Raw genomic sequence first — 16,787 nt, 5'->3', positions numbered from 1 at the left:
CAAAAGACAGAAAATGAATAAGGCTAAATGTATTGTTTTATCATAATCAATGAGAGAATGCACACCTGATAATGAATCTGTCCCTTGAGTTCCTTTCAAAGAGAGGTTTATTTTCATAGGTGAGTTCTCTGGTCTCTGAGTGCCCAACGTCACCGTGCAGAACTAGACTGACTTTAGCTGTTGTGCCAGCTCCACTGCGAAATCCTGTCTCAACTAATATTTCATAACTGTAAAAGAAACAGCCAGGAATCATATGGTTATCACAATGTACAGTATATTAGCAGGTGCCCATCTTACTTCAGATGGTGACTTCTGAAATTTGAAATTTGTACTTTTTTGTCTTCCTGTAACAAGTCTCCGTACATACATTTCAGAGAGAATGTAGATTTACACTTGTTTTTCATGAATTTTTGTTTGAATTTGTATTTGCAGTTTGCTTGACTTATGTATGCCTGTTAACTTTATCAATACACTTTCGTTGTGCACCTTTTCTATTGTAGATGACATGCAGTCCACCAAAGTCCAAGCCAGCAGGTTTGACATCATGATAAAAGGATCTAATTTAACTTACCACTGTTGATCTGATGGTTGGTTATCATGAAGGTACATAGTGCCACGTTTCTTTTCATCATGAACATCAGCGCGGTGACAGTAGACAAGCAAGATGAAGTAAATAGCAAACAAGACACCAACAAAGGAGGAAGTGACTGCATTCCACGTAGCCCTGTAATTCAAGGAAAGTTAGAAATATGGTCACTTCAAATAACCAATTTCATAATCAAATACACGTTTTCTCTGCAGCTGAGCGAGTCTCACTATAATACTTGGGATTAACATCACCTGATACTATTTACTATGTTCAGGGCTTGACAATTTTTTTTCCAGTTCACTTGTCCGTCGGACAAGTGGATTTTTAATTTCACTTGTCCTCTCAAAAATTTTACTTGTCCTCCATTTGTAATAATCAAGACCAAAATACTTGCGACGAATTCCGTAGCAGCTTTCAGGGCTTTCTTATTTTGGTAATTTTCGCCGATGTTGACGCCGATTTTTCTCAAAAGTTTACATTGAAGTAGGCCTGCGTACGGTCTGTGTGTTCCCGGCGTTATACGGCCTCCACCACAAGAGGCGGTATAACGCCGGGAACACACAGATCTGTACGCAGGGCTTACATTAAATTTGAAGGTACATATCATACATCAGCTTCCTGTGTTTGGCAAGCATAAATGCTGTCGTAAAAAGATTGGTCAGTTTCTGTCGCTGGTCGTCGTCATTCGGTTCACGCATTGCGAGTGCATGCGATCGGGGTGTTGGCAAGTGAAACCGTATCGGGCTCAGCGGGACCCACAAAATTTCCACAATCATTGTCCCCGTCACGATCTCATCTGCGATGCGCCAAACAGTCCAAATGCGGTTGACTAAACTCGTGAGACCTTATCGATTCAACGCAAAACATGTCGCATCCGTCAAGAAAAGCATTTCGCTTGGTTTGGCCATGGAGGTAGTCTCTTCCTACCTCCATGGTTTGGCAATGGTGGGGTATTTGAGACACGACGTACAGAACATTTTGGAACCGTCATATTTCAACCAAGGCCACTGTGCTTTCCATTTCGGGAGATAACATCTACGGCGTTTTTCCTCATCATAACGCTTATGTTTAGATCTTTTGTCAGAAACATCGTTCTAATCATCACATCGAGTCGTCGATTCTCAGACGATCCCACTCACGCTGGCCCTCGTGGCGCTGTCGTAAATCATTGCAACGTCGTTTCTCAGAGTTACACAATGCCCATCGTCGTAAACTACGCGCCTCTTTACGGCAACAGCTTTGCTTGGTTTTTGCGGAGGTCCTGCGCAACTGCGGAGCGGAAATTACGCTCTGGCTCGCGAAAATGCACAATGCCTTGTTTGCGTTAGTGGAAATATTACCGTAAAATACTCATATTTACAGCGATCACTCCACAAACTATCTGCCAACAATGTTCGTCTACTTCGCGAGGCTGCATAAATGATTTTGAAGTACTGCACGGTCGATCGCCGATAAGCAATATGATTGGGTTTTGCAATTTTTACCTAATTTGTTGGGGCGGAGCAGTCAGCATACAACAGAGAAATGCTGTTTACGCCAAATTTTAAGCGACTTTTTTAATTGGACGATGAAACAATTTCATGTCGATCATCGAAAAATTGCAAAATCGTGTGAGTCGGCAAGTGAATCGCAGAAGAACGTCACAATTGTATCTAAAAAAGTCAGTGATTGACATTTATTTTGTGTGAACGACAACGCAAATCGGGCGACACATGCACAAACCGCAACTTGGGTTCGCGTTGATTGCGCCAGAAGTTGTATAAACAACTTGTCCGGCGGGCGACCAGATTTTATTTTTGACTTGCCCGAACGTAAATTTCACTTGTCCCGGGCGTCGGGCGATAGGAATTGTCAAGCCCTGATGTTGAATATGAAAAGGAAGGGCTTAATATGTATTTCAATATGAAGTTCTACAGTGTGAAAAGTCAATAATAACAATACCAATGAACAGAATCAAGTTATTCCTTTGAATACATGATAATCAAAGACGCTTGGTTTACAGTATCAGTATCCTAATATTTTGGAAATTATTTTCAGCAACACTGTCCATGTCCCTTGCACTATTATTACAGATTTTCAAAACCGAAAAAATTAGAACTTTCAAATAACACTTATTTATGAATAATATTAAACACAAATGAGTAACATTACGACAATGTACAAATGACACATACACACCTTTCAAACTGTTTGATATCAGTAAAACTGAGCTCATGGGGTGTCTTGAAGAACCCTCCACCAAAGTTGGTAAGATGGTTGCATTTGCAGTGAGTGCTGTCATAACCTGATGACTCCACAGTCTGGCAGCCATCAGTGGTCCATGTGTCTGTCATGGGACTCCAATACAGGCATTCTCCCCACCACACTTTGAAGGAGTAATCCCGACTGGTCACAGAGTCAGGTCTGTACTTGTACTGACCAAACTCACCATCCATGATGCCTAGGTAGTATGTACCTGAGTCTGAATGGAACAAAAGGAGTTTTTGTAAATCTTCAGATTACTTCTTGTGGTTCTGGTTAATTTTTCTTCTTTTGGACAAGGTTGAAAGTGAGTCATTTTGGGTCAATTTTCTTCAAAACATTTAGAGAATGCCGGATTGGAGTTTTGTAAACACTGTTTGAATTCACTGCTTTGAAGAAGTACCCTCAACACTTGAATTTCATAGCAAATATGTTGATATGCTCTTTCAAAATGTTAAAAGCAAGCTATAAAATCTCATTTTGCTGAAATGATTTTTAACTTTTCCCAGAAAAGTATGATATTCTATTAACATTTGATAATCTGAAAAAAAGTGGAAATGATAAACACTTACATGGACTTACTTATCTTAATACCTTGAAACCATTTTTAATTGTATTTTCCATGATCAAAACTACTGGTTGAGTAATAGACATTGGAGCAAGGATACTTACTGTTAAAGTATCCAGCTGGTAGATACAATTTCATGTAATTCATATCCTCATCAAACGCCCTCTGGAACATATATTCATATGGTGTCGGTGGTTCCCCATACCTGAAGATTGCAAGACAAGAGATGTTTAAACACTTTATGACCTTATTATGTGCAAAATAGACAGATCTTGGACATTTTTGTAAGTGATTTTTTGGTTATTGCATGTACAGGCACTTGGCAAATGTGCAATCTCGACCGCCATGAAAAGAGGTTTATTGTAAAAAACGTACGGAGTTATCGAGAGTAATAAATAAAGATTAATAATAATAATAATAATAATAATAATACAGAAATGTAAATCTCTGAAACTATATTGTGGAAGTGTGTGCATAAAAACGCTGAACTTCTTTTATAGTACAGAAATTCACTTTTTGCAAAAAAGATTACTGTAAAGATAACATACAGAGTAACTACTTTCTGTATGGTAAATAGGCAGTCAATCAATCAGTACAAAGCTACTTGCGAGCCACGTCTCTTTCGATTGTAAATTTAGTGAAGAAGATATTGTACAAACAACAAAAGCCTTCTCTGTAAATGACTCAGAGGGTTTGTCTACTTCACCATTTCACTTTCCACAAACTGTGAAGCTGACTCTGTAAATTCTTGAATAAGAATGCCACTAATATCACATTGCAATTGATGTATGTAACAGATTCAACTTCTGAAGAAAAAAGTTCCACGAATCCAAGATTATAATAGAATGAATGGAAACATACTGCAGGTAAAAAACCTGGCAATATTGTGACTCAGACATCATCACATAGGAAGATGGGTATTCTTACCTCATGACGATTTTGATTGGAAAGCCCCTCTTTTCAACAGGTACCAGTTCTATGATGATATGTAATGACTGGTCCATATTTGTGGTACTGACATTGAACTCATGGTAATTCATGTACTTCTTGTTGAAGGTCAAGTTACTCTGAACTTCATGCTGGATGGCAGAAAAAAAGTTTAAAAAAATAGTCTGAGTTGGTGACTCTGATGTTATTGCTGAATAAATTATGCCTATCACTAGAAAGGTGTAGCACTCACTTTGTGGCAACTATTTTATACTCAGTCTCATAGATAATGAACATACTTTAGAGGACCAAATGGGAACAGACAGCAAGTCAAAGTTGGCAAACATGTCAGAAAAATAGCACTATTGTTTCTTTTCCCTCTGGTAATTTATGCTTTAAAATACTACACAAAGAAACTATCACAAACATGTCTTTTACCAAAGGACATTTTCAAAGATGTCTGATCGCTATCTCAACAGTACTTTTGCTTTGGTTTGGTTTGGTTTGGTTTGTTAACTTTCTTTCCATAATTTAATTCAAATTCAAAACTTTATTTTAATTTAATAATTACAATTTGTACAATCATTCAATCAATTCATATATATTATGTGATGGATTACGCTAAAAAAGATTCAATTTAAAAATTTTTTTATTAATATAAATAGGAAGTAGCCAGCGTGAGATTTCTCTTACCTCTTGTGGTTTTCTTGGTATGTGCATTGTGATACCATCTCTCATATGCTGGATCTTCAAATTATTTCCCAAACAACTGTGTAACTCCAGTGAAGAGACACTTGTAGCAATCTGTATGTAACAAAGTTACAAAATGTTACAGTGATTCTGTTTCAACAATTTGAACAGACTTGCTTGTCACCAAATGCACATACGCTATTTAGCCCTGTTTGGAAAAACACTACAATGTTTGGTAAAAATTTGGTTCTTGAATAAACTATCTAATATTATTGTATATTTGCCTACTGGTTACCTTATCAGATGTTTGGCTCCATGTGTATGGGTTGCCAGCATAAGCTAGAAGCTGAACACCATAGCAGTGCCTGGAAACACCGCCCTCTATCTGTGCCAGTACTTCATCCATGTTGCTTGGAAACTTAAACTCAGTGTCTGCCTTAGATACTGAGACGGACGACACCTGACTGTACAGACCACTGTAAATATTCATCTCTTCAGTTTCAATTTCCAAGGCAGCTTCTCCAATGGCAAGCAATTTCTGATGTGACTGAAAAAATAAGGAACCAATAAATTCAGATTTCATTTTTTGCAAATACCTCTGACTGAGTAATGAAAACTTAATGCTTTTTAGTGGTAGTTTTAGCAAAAGTAACTAACAACCACACTGTGACCACAGAGTCTGATGTCAGTGAGTCTGCCAATTTTCTTACAGTGATTGATATGATTTTTATGATTTTTCTTCCTATGACTGATTCTCATGTACTTTATAGTCTATGCAGCATTACACGTTAGCATAATTTAAAGTCAACTCACAAACAAGGATGAGTTACATGGCATTGTTACAAAACTACAGTAGACGATGCATAAGAACTTTAGCTGTCTGCGTATCGCTCAACATGATGCAGAGGGCAATGTGATGTGCCAATGTCAAGTGTTTCATTTGCGTTATTTTTATAATAATCTCATTGTCATACATCTAATGTTAGTAGAGTAGTGACTGTTTTCCTGCAATGTAACCATAACTATTCTTGCGATTTCTAGTGCACCTATGCAATGCTATTGGGCGTGCCTCAGCAACAAGTACAAAGTATGAGACATATTCTGGCGATTATTCAAGGAGTCATTTGAAACCATCCAACAGTGAACACAGAGGTAACCATAATATGCGATGCACTTAGGGTGCCTGGACACAGTCAATGCTATGGAATGCATGTTCTGTATGGCCTCTTTTTAGCAAATGTAAAATTCTATTGCTCTTGATGGTATATGTACAATAGCATCTAACTATTTTGCCATACTGGTTGCAGTACCGGACAGGATATTAATGACTTCACTTACTGTGAGTAGATCTTCAGTGGATTTCACGATGGTGACGACAATCAACTTCTTGTTGATTGGGGGTACAGCGACATAATTACCACTGGAGGCCTTCAAGAGATTTGAAGTGACTGCAGCAATGGTGTTCAGTATACTTTCACTGGTTTCCTTGGATAGATCAGTGGAGGACAGCACCACCATTGTCATCTTCTCCACCAACTCTGCAGCAAGCTGCATTGCTTTTACAGACAGCTGCAAAGGAAAGGAAATGATACAATGATGTCTAGATTATTACCATTTGGTTCAAGAAAACTCTACCCTATGATGTGGTCTTCCAACTTACACGGTTTTGAAATGAAGGTTGCAGTCAATTTAAAATGTTTTTAACTGTCTTAAAGGCCAGGGACTTGATCCCTGGGAATCAAGTTTGTTCTAGTCTGTGAAAGGATTATGGAGGTGTCATAGCCTTTTGTTTTCCATTAAAATTGTAATCTAGTAAGTAAATTTCCTGGCAAGACAATCTGACGCCTGATGACACAGGCCTTTAATCATTGCATATTCCTTATAAATTGAAATTGACTTTTTAAATGTGGAGAATATAAACTGTGATTCCTCCTTTTTGTTTTCAATGTTTGTGGGTGTAGATAATGGAAGACTCGTCAAGTACTTTAAGTATATTTGACAGCATGCAAAGCCTTTGAGGCACCTTAAAACAGTCAATCTTACGGAACACACGTAAGGCGTAAGATTTCACAAAAAGGTAGTAATTACAGACGTTTAATTCAACCATTTCAAAACAAGGATTTGATTCATCTGTATCATTTTCAATAGGGTGTGTGGAAATATGTACAGGGAAAGGGGGATGGCTATAATGAGAGGTAATATGAGAGCACTGAAATATTACTTCATCGAAATCCGATGGTTACAGATGTACTGTAAAAGTGTGAATAATTATCCATACCTCATTTGGTGATGCGGTGATTGTTACCAATATCGTGGCATACTGTACAACATCATTAGCATCTCGTAATGTGAGGAAATCAATGGCTTTCAGTAGCGCCAGTCTTATTTCTCTTCTCATCTGTAAATCCTGTGAAAGACAAGGGAAACATTTTTATGCAATCAGATATTCTGTACACATCGAATATTCTGTACACTGGTTTTGACAATGTCAGAATTTCTCAAGGCGTTTGACAATGTCAGAATTTCTCAAGGTGTTTGACAATGTCAGAATTTCTCAAGGCATTTGACAATGTCAGAATTTCTCAAGGCATCAAGAGATCAGGAAAACCACAACTCAATGCATACAAGATGTCTCAACTCCACTCAGGGGTATTCGAATATTCAAATTTTTGTTCAAAATCAACATCTGTCACCTATTATGCTCATTGGTCTAACTAACTTGGCCTGATGGTGAAATATGAACTTGGCAGGTCTATAAAAGTCTTTATGATACATACCTGTCTATAGGAGAAATTTGCAGGGTTTAAAGGATCCAGTCTGTTGATAATTGATGACACCATTCTGACATACAACTGAACACTTTGATCATCCCCATTCTGCATGTAGATAGATAGCTGACTGTCTTCACCAACAACATACCCATGTCTGAAAAGGATGTGAAGTATGCGTCCTGTGAGTTATCAATACTGTCAACATTCTACATGTGGTTTGGTCATCACTTTTTTGAAGCACAGTACCCCCCAGTGTTACCAATAAATTGAAAGCTTTGTGATTTCAACACCTTAACCCTTTGAGCGCCAAAGTCAATTTTGTCGCCTTTATAAAATATATCCCAGTCAGTTTTTTCAGATTTTTGCCAAAATTTTGATAAAAAACTGTAGCCCATGAAATGTAATGTCCATTCGGTCCAAAATTATCAAAACAATTTTGGAAAAATTCACAAAAATTGGTAAAATGTTGCACTAAAATTTTGGTGGGAAAAATTACAGCACTCAAAGGGTTAAGAAGACATAAGGTTTGTGAAACATATCTGCTAAATGTAAGATGTGTGCGCAAGTTTTCAAATATTTGCCTGAATTTTGAAGTGTGAAAATGTTGTATGGGAAGCTGTATGTCAAGCTGGTGAAGAAAGTTGCCAAATTGCAAACTGTAAATACATTTACTGTAAACTGTTCATAAACACTATTTCATTCAAACTCTACCAGACACAGCTCTTCTCCATCAATCTTAGATTCTTAGATGAACTCAAAAATCCTATGTCATAATCCCAAAAGTCAGGGCATCTTTATGTAGAGCTAAATGAACAAGCCCTCCAGGAAGGATGAACCAATAACATTTGGCATCTGAATTCAGCAAAAGCACCTATATTAAGTGGATTAACCATGAACCTTTTACAATATGAGCTGACTCAGACTAATGTAAACAAGACAAGGTGACTTACAGGATATTCTCTGCTGAAGTTGAACCAGACAGTGGTTTTGGAGTGACCTGGACAGCAATGGAACACACCTTAGTCTTGCCTCCTAAATTGTCAACAATTGCTATGTGCAGATACGCTGTTGAAAAAGCAGATCATTGGCAAATATTATAGCGAGCACATTCATAAGTATCAGATGTTAATTTCCTACAAGTAAATAACACATTTACAGAATTTTATTCTACTTCAAAAGTAGTGTTCTTGTTGTTTGTTTTGACAATTGAGGAAATCTTTTGAAATTAAATGGGCTTTAATCATAAGTTTGTTGGGAAAACTTTTGTGTCAAGAAGTAAATACTGCACAGATCAACTGTAAAAGTCCTTGTTGATATAATGTGAACCTCTCGCTTTACAGTTATACATGTACTTTAATCCTTGATATTATTTTAGGATTCACTGTAATCAAACTACTGAAGTTCGCAGAACGGCAGAGAACCAACTCCATCACAATATGCAAAGTTTATGTAACATGCATTTATGTGCACCTATAGCAGGGATGGAACCTCCAAATTCAAGATATTTATATTTCCAGAATTCTGATATCTCACCATTGTAGTCATCCTTGTCATCTCCGGCTGGCAGCTGGAAACTGATGATAGTCTTTACACCGTAATACAGCAACTCTTGCGATGTTTCTTGTCCAATGCTGTAGCTGATCTCATACATGAGTGGCAGGTCCTCATCGGTCCACTCTGGACAGTTGATGCTGAAAACTGTGTCCATTTCCACACCACTACCAGGGGACACGGTACACTTGCCCCACATTGGACCAGTGTTGACCTTGAAGTAGATGTTGGAAACTCCTTGTCTTTCAACCTTACCATCTGAAGAGAAAGGACAATATTGCCATGGTTGGACTTTGTACTTTTAAAGGCAGAGAAAATGTGATACTTGAAAAAAAAAAGTCCTTGCAAACTAAAATTACACTGATGGCAAATTTCACTCTTAGGGTAGAATGCGCCTTGGTGAAAGATATTCAGACTAAAAAACTTTCAGAATATTTTTTTGGTCTACCACATATGGGTCTCATTTTGAAGCTCATGGAGTAAATACAGTTTCCACCAGCTTATTTTTGTATCGAAATTATTATTTTTTCCCATAGTTAACACAGGTACGGCAGTCATTTTACATTTTAAATGTTCATAAACATCAGGTAGTTTGTTTCTCTAGCAACAAATTTTGCATTGTGACTCCTGATTCTTATATTCTTATTCTAAATTTCAAACAGGGAACAGTTTCAAGTTTCTGTACAAAAGTTTGAGCGAAATTTTAAGTCTTTCAATTTTGAGGCAAAATAAACTGAAGTAAACTTCACAATCCAAGTTTACAAGCTTAGTTCAGTCACTGAATGAAGAAGAGAGTAACCAGAAAAGTAAAACTCACTTGAATTTTTCATTGTCACTGCCAGTGAGTAGGTTCTTCCTTCATCCAACACTCCATCATTTATGACCAACGATTTCCCACCCAATCCTGTACTGGTCTGTGATGCCAACAGCTGAATCTCCTGTGTGGACTTACTGACCAGATGCACGTCTGGCAATGAGATGATATCCCCATCTCTAACTCCGTCCACATCACCATTGTCTCCAGTATCACCATTCTCATCTGTGTTGCCATTTTCACTGCCACCAATGGTATCCCCTGGTACCAATACACAAATATGCAGTTGATCACCATCATGTAAACAATTTACACACCATAAATATATGAAACACATGCAATAAAATATGAAAATTCAGATGCACTCAAAAACAGATGTGTACACTACACTTTACGGTCCAAATACACAAAAATGTCTTTTGTTGAGCTGGATTAAACATTTTGAACAGATGTTAATAACACGTTAAATTTGGTTCCTTTGTTCTTAATTGTTTTTAGCAATTCAGTTATCTACTCACCGTCTGTGTCTGTTCCACTTCCAGTACCACGTCCATTGCCTTCACCTTCACCAATGACTGTACCAGTATTGCCAGTGTCTCCAGATCCTTGGAAATTAACACAAAATATATCCATTTAGTAAGAAAGTTCTATGCTGCTACACCTCTCTGTTTGATCACTGTGTAGTAATTTTCAAAAATCTGAGGAGGGGGGGGGGGGGGGAAGGGGGGAGGGGAAGAGAGACAGACAGACAGATACAGACAGCAGACACAGAGAGAGACAGAGCCAGAGAGAGAAAGAGAGAAAGACAGACACAAACAGAGACAGGCAGAGAGAGAGAGAGAGAGAGAGAGAGAGAGAGAGAGAGAGAGAGAGAGAGAAGAGAGAGAGAGAGAGAGAGAGAGAGAGAGAGAAGGGAGCTTACAAAATTTGCTCATAAACTCTATTCCATCAAAATTTGCTCATTAAGTAGGAGGAGGGGGAGAGAGAGAGAGAGACAGATACAGACAGCAGACACAGAGAGAGACAGAGCCAGAGAGAGAAAGAGAGAAAGACAGACACAAACAGAGACAGGCAAAAAGAGAGAGAGAGAGAGAGAGAGAGAGAGAAGAGAGAGAGAGAGAGAGAGAGACAGAGACAGAGACAGAGAGAAAAGGAGCTTACAAAATTTGCTCATAAAACTCTATTCCATCAAAATTTGCTCATAAACTCTGTTCCATCACATCAGCAATACTTACCTCTACTGCCAGTGCTTCCACCTTCAGTAAGCTCTCCTTCTCCATAATCATACGTCTGTCCTGTGTCAGCGCCTGTTTCTCTACCATTGGATTGGCCTTCAGCTAGGGTATCTTGCGGTGCTGTCGTGCCTTGGACTTCATAGGTGTATTCTCCAACAGAGTCGTAGTCACCTGCTGAAAGATCTCCAGCAGGGATGATGTTGGATATGGGATCACCAGGATCCTGATCTGATCCTGGGTTGTATTGTGGATTGGTATCTGTTAGAAAATGGAAAGTCAGTGGTAATGTACTCAATTCAAAATGTAATGAAGTGCTCTCTTCAAAGTATTAATGGAGGAAATTTTTTGAGGAGTCTCGCTACCTATCTAATATGTGATGTTAAGTTTTTGACATATTTTGGACTTGTTTTGTGTATCTTTTATTCTACTGTGTTCACTGAAAAAATCATAACCTACAACAAACACAACAGTATGGCAGCAGGTGATGGATTTGCATATGTACATGACCAAATACGCCACTTTAAAGGGAGTGGGTCATCAAAATCTGCTGCCGCACGACTTTCTTGTTGATAAACATTGCCTCTTACTTAAAATTGGCAATGAATGTTGAGCAAATGTGAAGCAAATTCAGCATTTGATGCATGTTCATAGTTCACTAGTTTTGTAGCTTTCTAATCACTGCAAGACTTTGCCAAATAAACTTTGGTTACGTCCCTTTGTTTCTCAGCAGCTGCTTCAGTCAAGCTCACCATTTTTGGTAACAGCCTCCATGTTCAAATTTTTGATGTGCACAAGGGATGTTGGGGTATGTGGTGCGTAGCAACGGACCCGTTGAATGGTCCCATATACACACAGCTGCAAACAGGATGGCCCTCTCCTGTTAACTTCTTATTACTGTGCATTTTATGGCAATGTGGCAAATACTGGCTATGAGATAACTTATACATTAAGAGTCTAGGAATTAAAGTATTTGTTAATGTCTGTACTTTTTATCTTATCTCTCAATCCTGACAATCAAAAAGAAAATTTCTAATCAATTAGAAGAACCTGACAGGTAAAAATAATTTGAAGTCACACAGAAATTTTTAGCGTCATCTGAAGTCAAAGCAAGCTACACAAACTCTAGAATGGAGATTTACAATACATACCAAGGTTGTTGACAAGGTTGGCTGAGGAAAGGTTGTTGCCTCAGCTGATGTTGTTTCAGTCTCATTGGCACTGACCAAGAATTGGATATAGTCAGATCCATCAGCAGCAACGCAACGGTAGGATGCTGTAATGACAATAAGATAGCATTATATATATTACATATACTTGCTGGTCTGACATGGCATGTTATACTGGCACTATCAAAGTACTTCATTGAGAAAAACTGACTTGGAGGAACCCTGCCTTTGCAAGCAGTTTGGGAGGAAATTCAGTATGCTCATGTGACTGACAGATGTGCTTTGTCACACCGTAAGAAAACACAAAATAACTTTACTTTGTGAAAAGAATACACAAATTAACACACTGAGGGACAATGTGACTCTGTATAGTATTAGACTATTGCAGTGCCAATATAGCTGTCTATGCATTTATCAGATGTGTCTATTGTATGTACCATGACTGAATTTTACTCATGTTAATTTTTTTGTACTTCAAAGACACTGGATCATTTTCACAATACCGATATGTGCACATATGACTTCACAGTGGATAATGACACCTTGCAAACTTCTTGACATGGTGCTTTGTGTATTCTATTAATCACTGAGATCAATTACTCACCAGGCAGAGTATTGGTACACTGCCATCTAACACAACAAACAGTTCCCAGGTATACGTAACAGTCTCACTGCAGTCACCACACAGAGCACTGAAGGTGATCTTGTTGTTCGAATTGACATCAATGGCACACTGAGGACAGTCAATACCAGCTCTGAGATAGAATCAAACACAAACCCATTAGTATCACAGATGTCACTGATTCAGGAGACGGCAGTCTGGCATTTCTACTTCTTTACTACAATCAAACTTGTTCACAATTTCTTGAAATAAGATAACTTTACAAAATTTTTTTGCACATTCGCATAATTCGGGACCTTTTGAATGCTGATCAACAACTTTTGTTATGACTTGTGAGTGAATGCAGTAAGAGTAAGACTGGAAATCTCCTAGGGTAACTTGTATTGTCAGATGAATTGACGGAGGTAAAAAGTCATTGTTGATTTCCATAAAATGAAATGGCAATAGAGACAAATCAGACTACAAAAACAACATTCATAAATTTATGAATACATGGCAAAGATAATATTTCAGTATCTCTGAAAACATGTTCATACTAATTTTAATCCATAAATTTTTCTAATTATTCACACTCACTCTAGAGGGCGTCCTGGGCCTATCTCAAGGACTTGACTTGTGTACGCATCAGCTCTGTCATCTATGCCTACTCTCAGCCAGAACACAAATGCTATCATAGGATCTTGTTTGAGAAGAGAGCTGGAAAAAGTCAGCACGCTGGAGTTGGTGTCCAGAGGCGATGACAAGTTGCCCAGGGCATTTTGATCAAAGCATCCCTCTGACTGTGAGTTTAGCAGGTTGCAGGTCCAATTGTAGCTGAATATTAATAAGATGAGCATATTTACAATAGAACAATAACCTTGACTATATAAAAATATTGGTGTACTAGAAACATGTGGTATGTTAATCAAATTTGTGAAACAGCATTCTTATCTAGCAATTACTTTATGGTACATCCAGAGTCCTTTTACCTGACTGCAATCTCACTAACTGCTTCAAATGTCAAAGGTCTACTAGATTTTTAACTTACCTAGTAATCAAATTAGTGAAGACATGCCTCTTCACAAATTAAATTTCTGGGTTGAATTCCATTACCTTTCCACTATTCAAACTAAATGACTAAGATGCTGCACCTGGCTTAAGTTTTTGCATTTTCTTATTGTGATGGCTAACAATTTACTTCAGAGTTCATCAGTACCATCAAATATAATCTCTTGGAGTTTCTCTAACCTACCACCATCCTCTTACCTGAGTCCTTCATCATCTGGGAAGTCTGGATCGTAGGAAGAACGGCCATCTAGGACAACTGTAGCATTACTACCAACCAGACGGCTGGTACCACCTGCTATGACGGCAACCAGGGATGATGGCACCACTTCTACAGATGTTTCTGCCTTGGAGTACACAATGGTACCATTCATGCTCACCTGTAAAATAAAAAAAACGCACATGTCAGTTTGATAACATCCACATTTAGTGCTGTTGGATTTTGGTTGCCGTCACTCAAAGTAGTACTCGTAGAACTACGTAATACTGATAAACAATGACCATTTTATGGTACACACAGATATGTCATTGTTCAACTTCTAGAAAATTCACCTGAGGTTGCAACTGCTTGGCATTGGATCATCAGCGCACTCTTGTTTATCAAGTACAGAATATTACTGATTCAGACATATTTCACCTACAAACTTTCAGTAGCATACATTTGGATATTTCAATAACTAAAGGAGTGATACATATCAAGGTCATAACATTTGAAAATGTCAAATTGAAGGAATAAACTACAATATAATATGACTTCCAAAATGTTCTGTAAATAATATAGCTGGCTATCAAATATGATATAAAATTTAGCACAGTAACTTTTCAATTTCTCTTTATATAACCTGAGTGCATTTTGACCAACGTTTTGTCATTCATATCTTACCTCTAACTGTAGATCATAGACACCGTAGTCTAGTGTCCTGCTTGGAATGAACAAGGTTCTCTGGTCAAGAGTGGTGTGTTCATCATCAAGGTCAACTGAGTAGCCATCCTTGAAAACCCTCCATTGGTATGTGGTCAGCGCTGTCACTTCACAATCGATGATAACATCCACTTCTAGCTGAAGATCTCTCCACCTGACAACCTAATGTATCAGAGAGGGAGAGAAATGAACCATTTGAAGTCATCAACTCTGATGCTTTCCTTCAGAGACATTTGACAATCTCAAAAGGCTAAACCCAGAATTGAATGGGCCATGGTACTTACAAAACACTATGCAGAAATTTACTTCAAATCTTGTGTATTCCTGTGAATGTTTATTTGTCCACATATATTTGTTTGTACCATTTTCCACAGAACACTGCAGTAGTCGGAGTGTGTCTTTTTATTCTGGAGAAGGCAATTAGGTGTATCATTGTAAACCAGCCAACTCTGGATGTCAAGTACAAGTTCTACTCTTTTTATTAATATTTTGACAATACTTTCCAGAGATATTTCTTGACTCAAAAATTTAAATATACCTTTATTCAACGTTGCAAAACAACACTTTTCTTTCACCTTTATGTTACACTTTGAACAGAAAGTTATTAGAAAGGTAATCCGCAACTGTAAAATTGAGAGAAGACTAAGGATAATTTCTAGCACTATCGACTAGCATCTACTAAATGTTTGATGATTCATGTATGCATGCATGTGAAAAATTCAGAACTAACATGACATAAACTTTCAAGCTAAAACAAGATTTTAAACACATAACCCTGGCTAGATAACACTTACCTGTGGATGTGAGTTAAATATTTTCAACTCAGGTGGTCTGCACATCTCTTCCAGGACAAACAATGTTGTATGTGCTGTGGCATTGCTCACCAAGTTACTCACAAACAGTTGTACAAGATATTCACCAACACTGGAAGAGACATAAAGACAACTCTATAATACCTCTATCAAAAGTATCACTACTGTGAAGCCTGAAATTTCTGATTCATGACCCTGATGGTTATATGTACCGGTATACATCATCTGATTCACTAGAAATCATGTCTCAACTATAAAACCACGAAAAAGCCTCTTTTTATTCTTAATTCCTATCGGCTCAGTCACAATCAGGGTGCTCTAGAGTGTTTCACTTTTGTCAAAATTTCATCTCGTAGACACATATCTAAATTTACTAAATTCACAAAGCTTAAGGTTTGGTACATATTTGCTTGAAAAGTTGTGAACCAAACTTTCTCAGTATTTCCATGGCAACCAGTTCTTTATTGTGTAGAACACACCGTCACGGAAACTACAAAATATTATGAGTTGATGGAGAAATAACATAGTAGACTATACAACATTTGTACAAATATTGTTTTTAAAAGTTTAACCAGAAAATATATACATCTGTTGTAGAAAATAAGGTGAATGTATCAGGATTTTACCCAGCTTTGCATGATTTCCTGCAAAATGATTTATTACGAACAAAAAGAAGTTTATATTTTTTTCTCCCCATGAGCTTATGATTCCTCTAGTTTATAGATTTGCCCTTTAATACATTTATATTATTTTTTACTGCAATTGTTGAAGTCTTTAGAAAACATTAATAGTATTTGCAGCGAAATTTTGCTCATTTTTGATAGTTTTCTAGTCA

At 37.6% G+C, this 16,787-nt stretch overlaps 3 protein-coding genes across 3 annotated transcripts in view; all 3 read right to left on the bottom strand.

Moving 5' to 3' along the window:
- LOC139141318 (polycystin-1-related protein-like) overlaps nt 1-10,167 on the bottom strand; it is a 28,593-nt gene extending 18,426 nt beyond the window's left edge. The window contains exons 1-13 of the mRNA XM_070710946.1: nt 10,155-10,167; nt 9,320-9,595; nt 8,737-8,851; nt 7,793-7,940; nt 7,294-7,422; nt 6,354-6,584; nt 5,311-5,562; nt 5,019-5,129; nt 4,326-4,477; nt 3,503-3,603; nt 2,768-3,050; nt 572-724; nt 66-227 (exon numbers count right to left, since the gene is read on the bottom strand). Coding sequence (XP_070567047.1) covers nt 66-227; nt 572-724; nt 2,768-3,050; nt 3,503-3,603; nt 4,326-4,477; nt 5,019-5,129; nt 5,311-5,562; nt 6,354-6,584; nt 7,294-7,422; nt 7,793-7,940; nt 8,737-8,851; nt 9,320-9,595; nt 10,155-10,167 — 2,126 coding nt within the window. The remainder of the gene's footprint in view (nt 1-65; nt 228-571; nt 725-2,767; nt 3,051-3,502; nt 3,604-4,325; nt 4,478-5,018; nt 5,130-5,310; nt 5,563-6,353; nt 6,585-7,293; nt 7,423-7,792; nt 7,941-8,736; nt 8,852-9,319; nt 9,596-10,154) is intronic.
- On the bottom strand, nt 10,165-11,639 carry LOC139141059 (uncharacterized). The gene is made up of 3 exons (XM_070710632.1): nt 11,387-11,639; nt 10,670-10,756; nt 10,165-10,412 (listed from the first exon to the last, which is right to left on the bottom strand). The coding sequence occupies exons 1-3, from the start codon at nt 11,471-11,473 to the stop codon at nt 10,215-10,217; spliced, it is 372 nt and encodes a 123-aa protein (XP_070566733.1). The 5' UTR covers nt 11,474-11,639; the 3' UTR covers nt 10,165-10,214.
- A 741-nt stretch (nt 11,640-12,380) lies between these two features.
- LOC139141317 (polycystin-1-like) overlaps nt 12,381-16,787 on the bottom strand; it is a 35,739-nt gene continuing 31,332 nt past the window's right edge. The window contains exons 15-21 of the mRNA XM_070710945.1: nt 15,935-16,064; nt 15,102-15,302; nt 14,420-14,598; nt 13,751-13,987; nt 13,157-13,307; nt 12,535-12,659; nt 12,381-12,393 (exon numbers count right to left, since the gene is read on the bottom strand). Of these exons, the coding sequence (XP_070567046.1) occupies nt 12,381-12,393; nt 12,535-12,659; nt 13,157-13,307; nt 13,751-13,987; nt 14,420-14,598; nt 15,102-15,302; nt 15,935-16,064 (1,036 nt within the window). The remainder of the gene's footprint in view (nt 12,394-12,534; nt 12,660-13,156; nt 13,308-13,750; nt 13,988-14,419; nt 14,599-15,101; nt 15,303-15,934; nt 16,065-16,787) is intronic.

The sequence above is a fragment of the Ptychodera flava genome, chromosome 9 (genome assembly GCF_041260155.1).
Source record: "Ptychodera flava strain L36383 chromosome 9, AS_Pfla_20210202, whole genome shotgun sequence".
In the NCBI taxonomy this organism is placed as follows: Eukaryota; Metazoa; Hemichordata; class Enteropneusta; family Ptychoderidae; genus Ptychodera; species Ptychodera flava.
The sequence above is the reverse complement of the archived record's forward strand: the minus strand, read 5'-3'. Positions and strand labels throughout refer to the sequence as shown.

Coding starts and splice junctions, on each gene's coding strand:
- LOC139141059 (XM_070710632.1), bottom strand. CDS start 11,473: ATGGTAGAGAAACAGGCGCTGACACAGGACAGACGTATGATTATGGAG. Junction 10,757..11,386: donor TGGAAGCACTGGCAGTAGAG/GTAAGTATTGCT, acceptor TTAATTTCCAAG/GATCTGGAGACACTGGCAAT. Junction 10,413..10,669: donor AAGTGGAACAGACACAGACG/GTGAGTAGATAA, acceptor TATTGGTACCAG/GGGATACCATTGGTGGCAGT.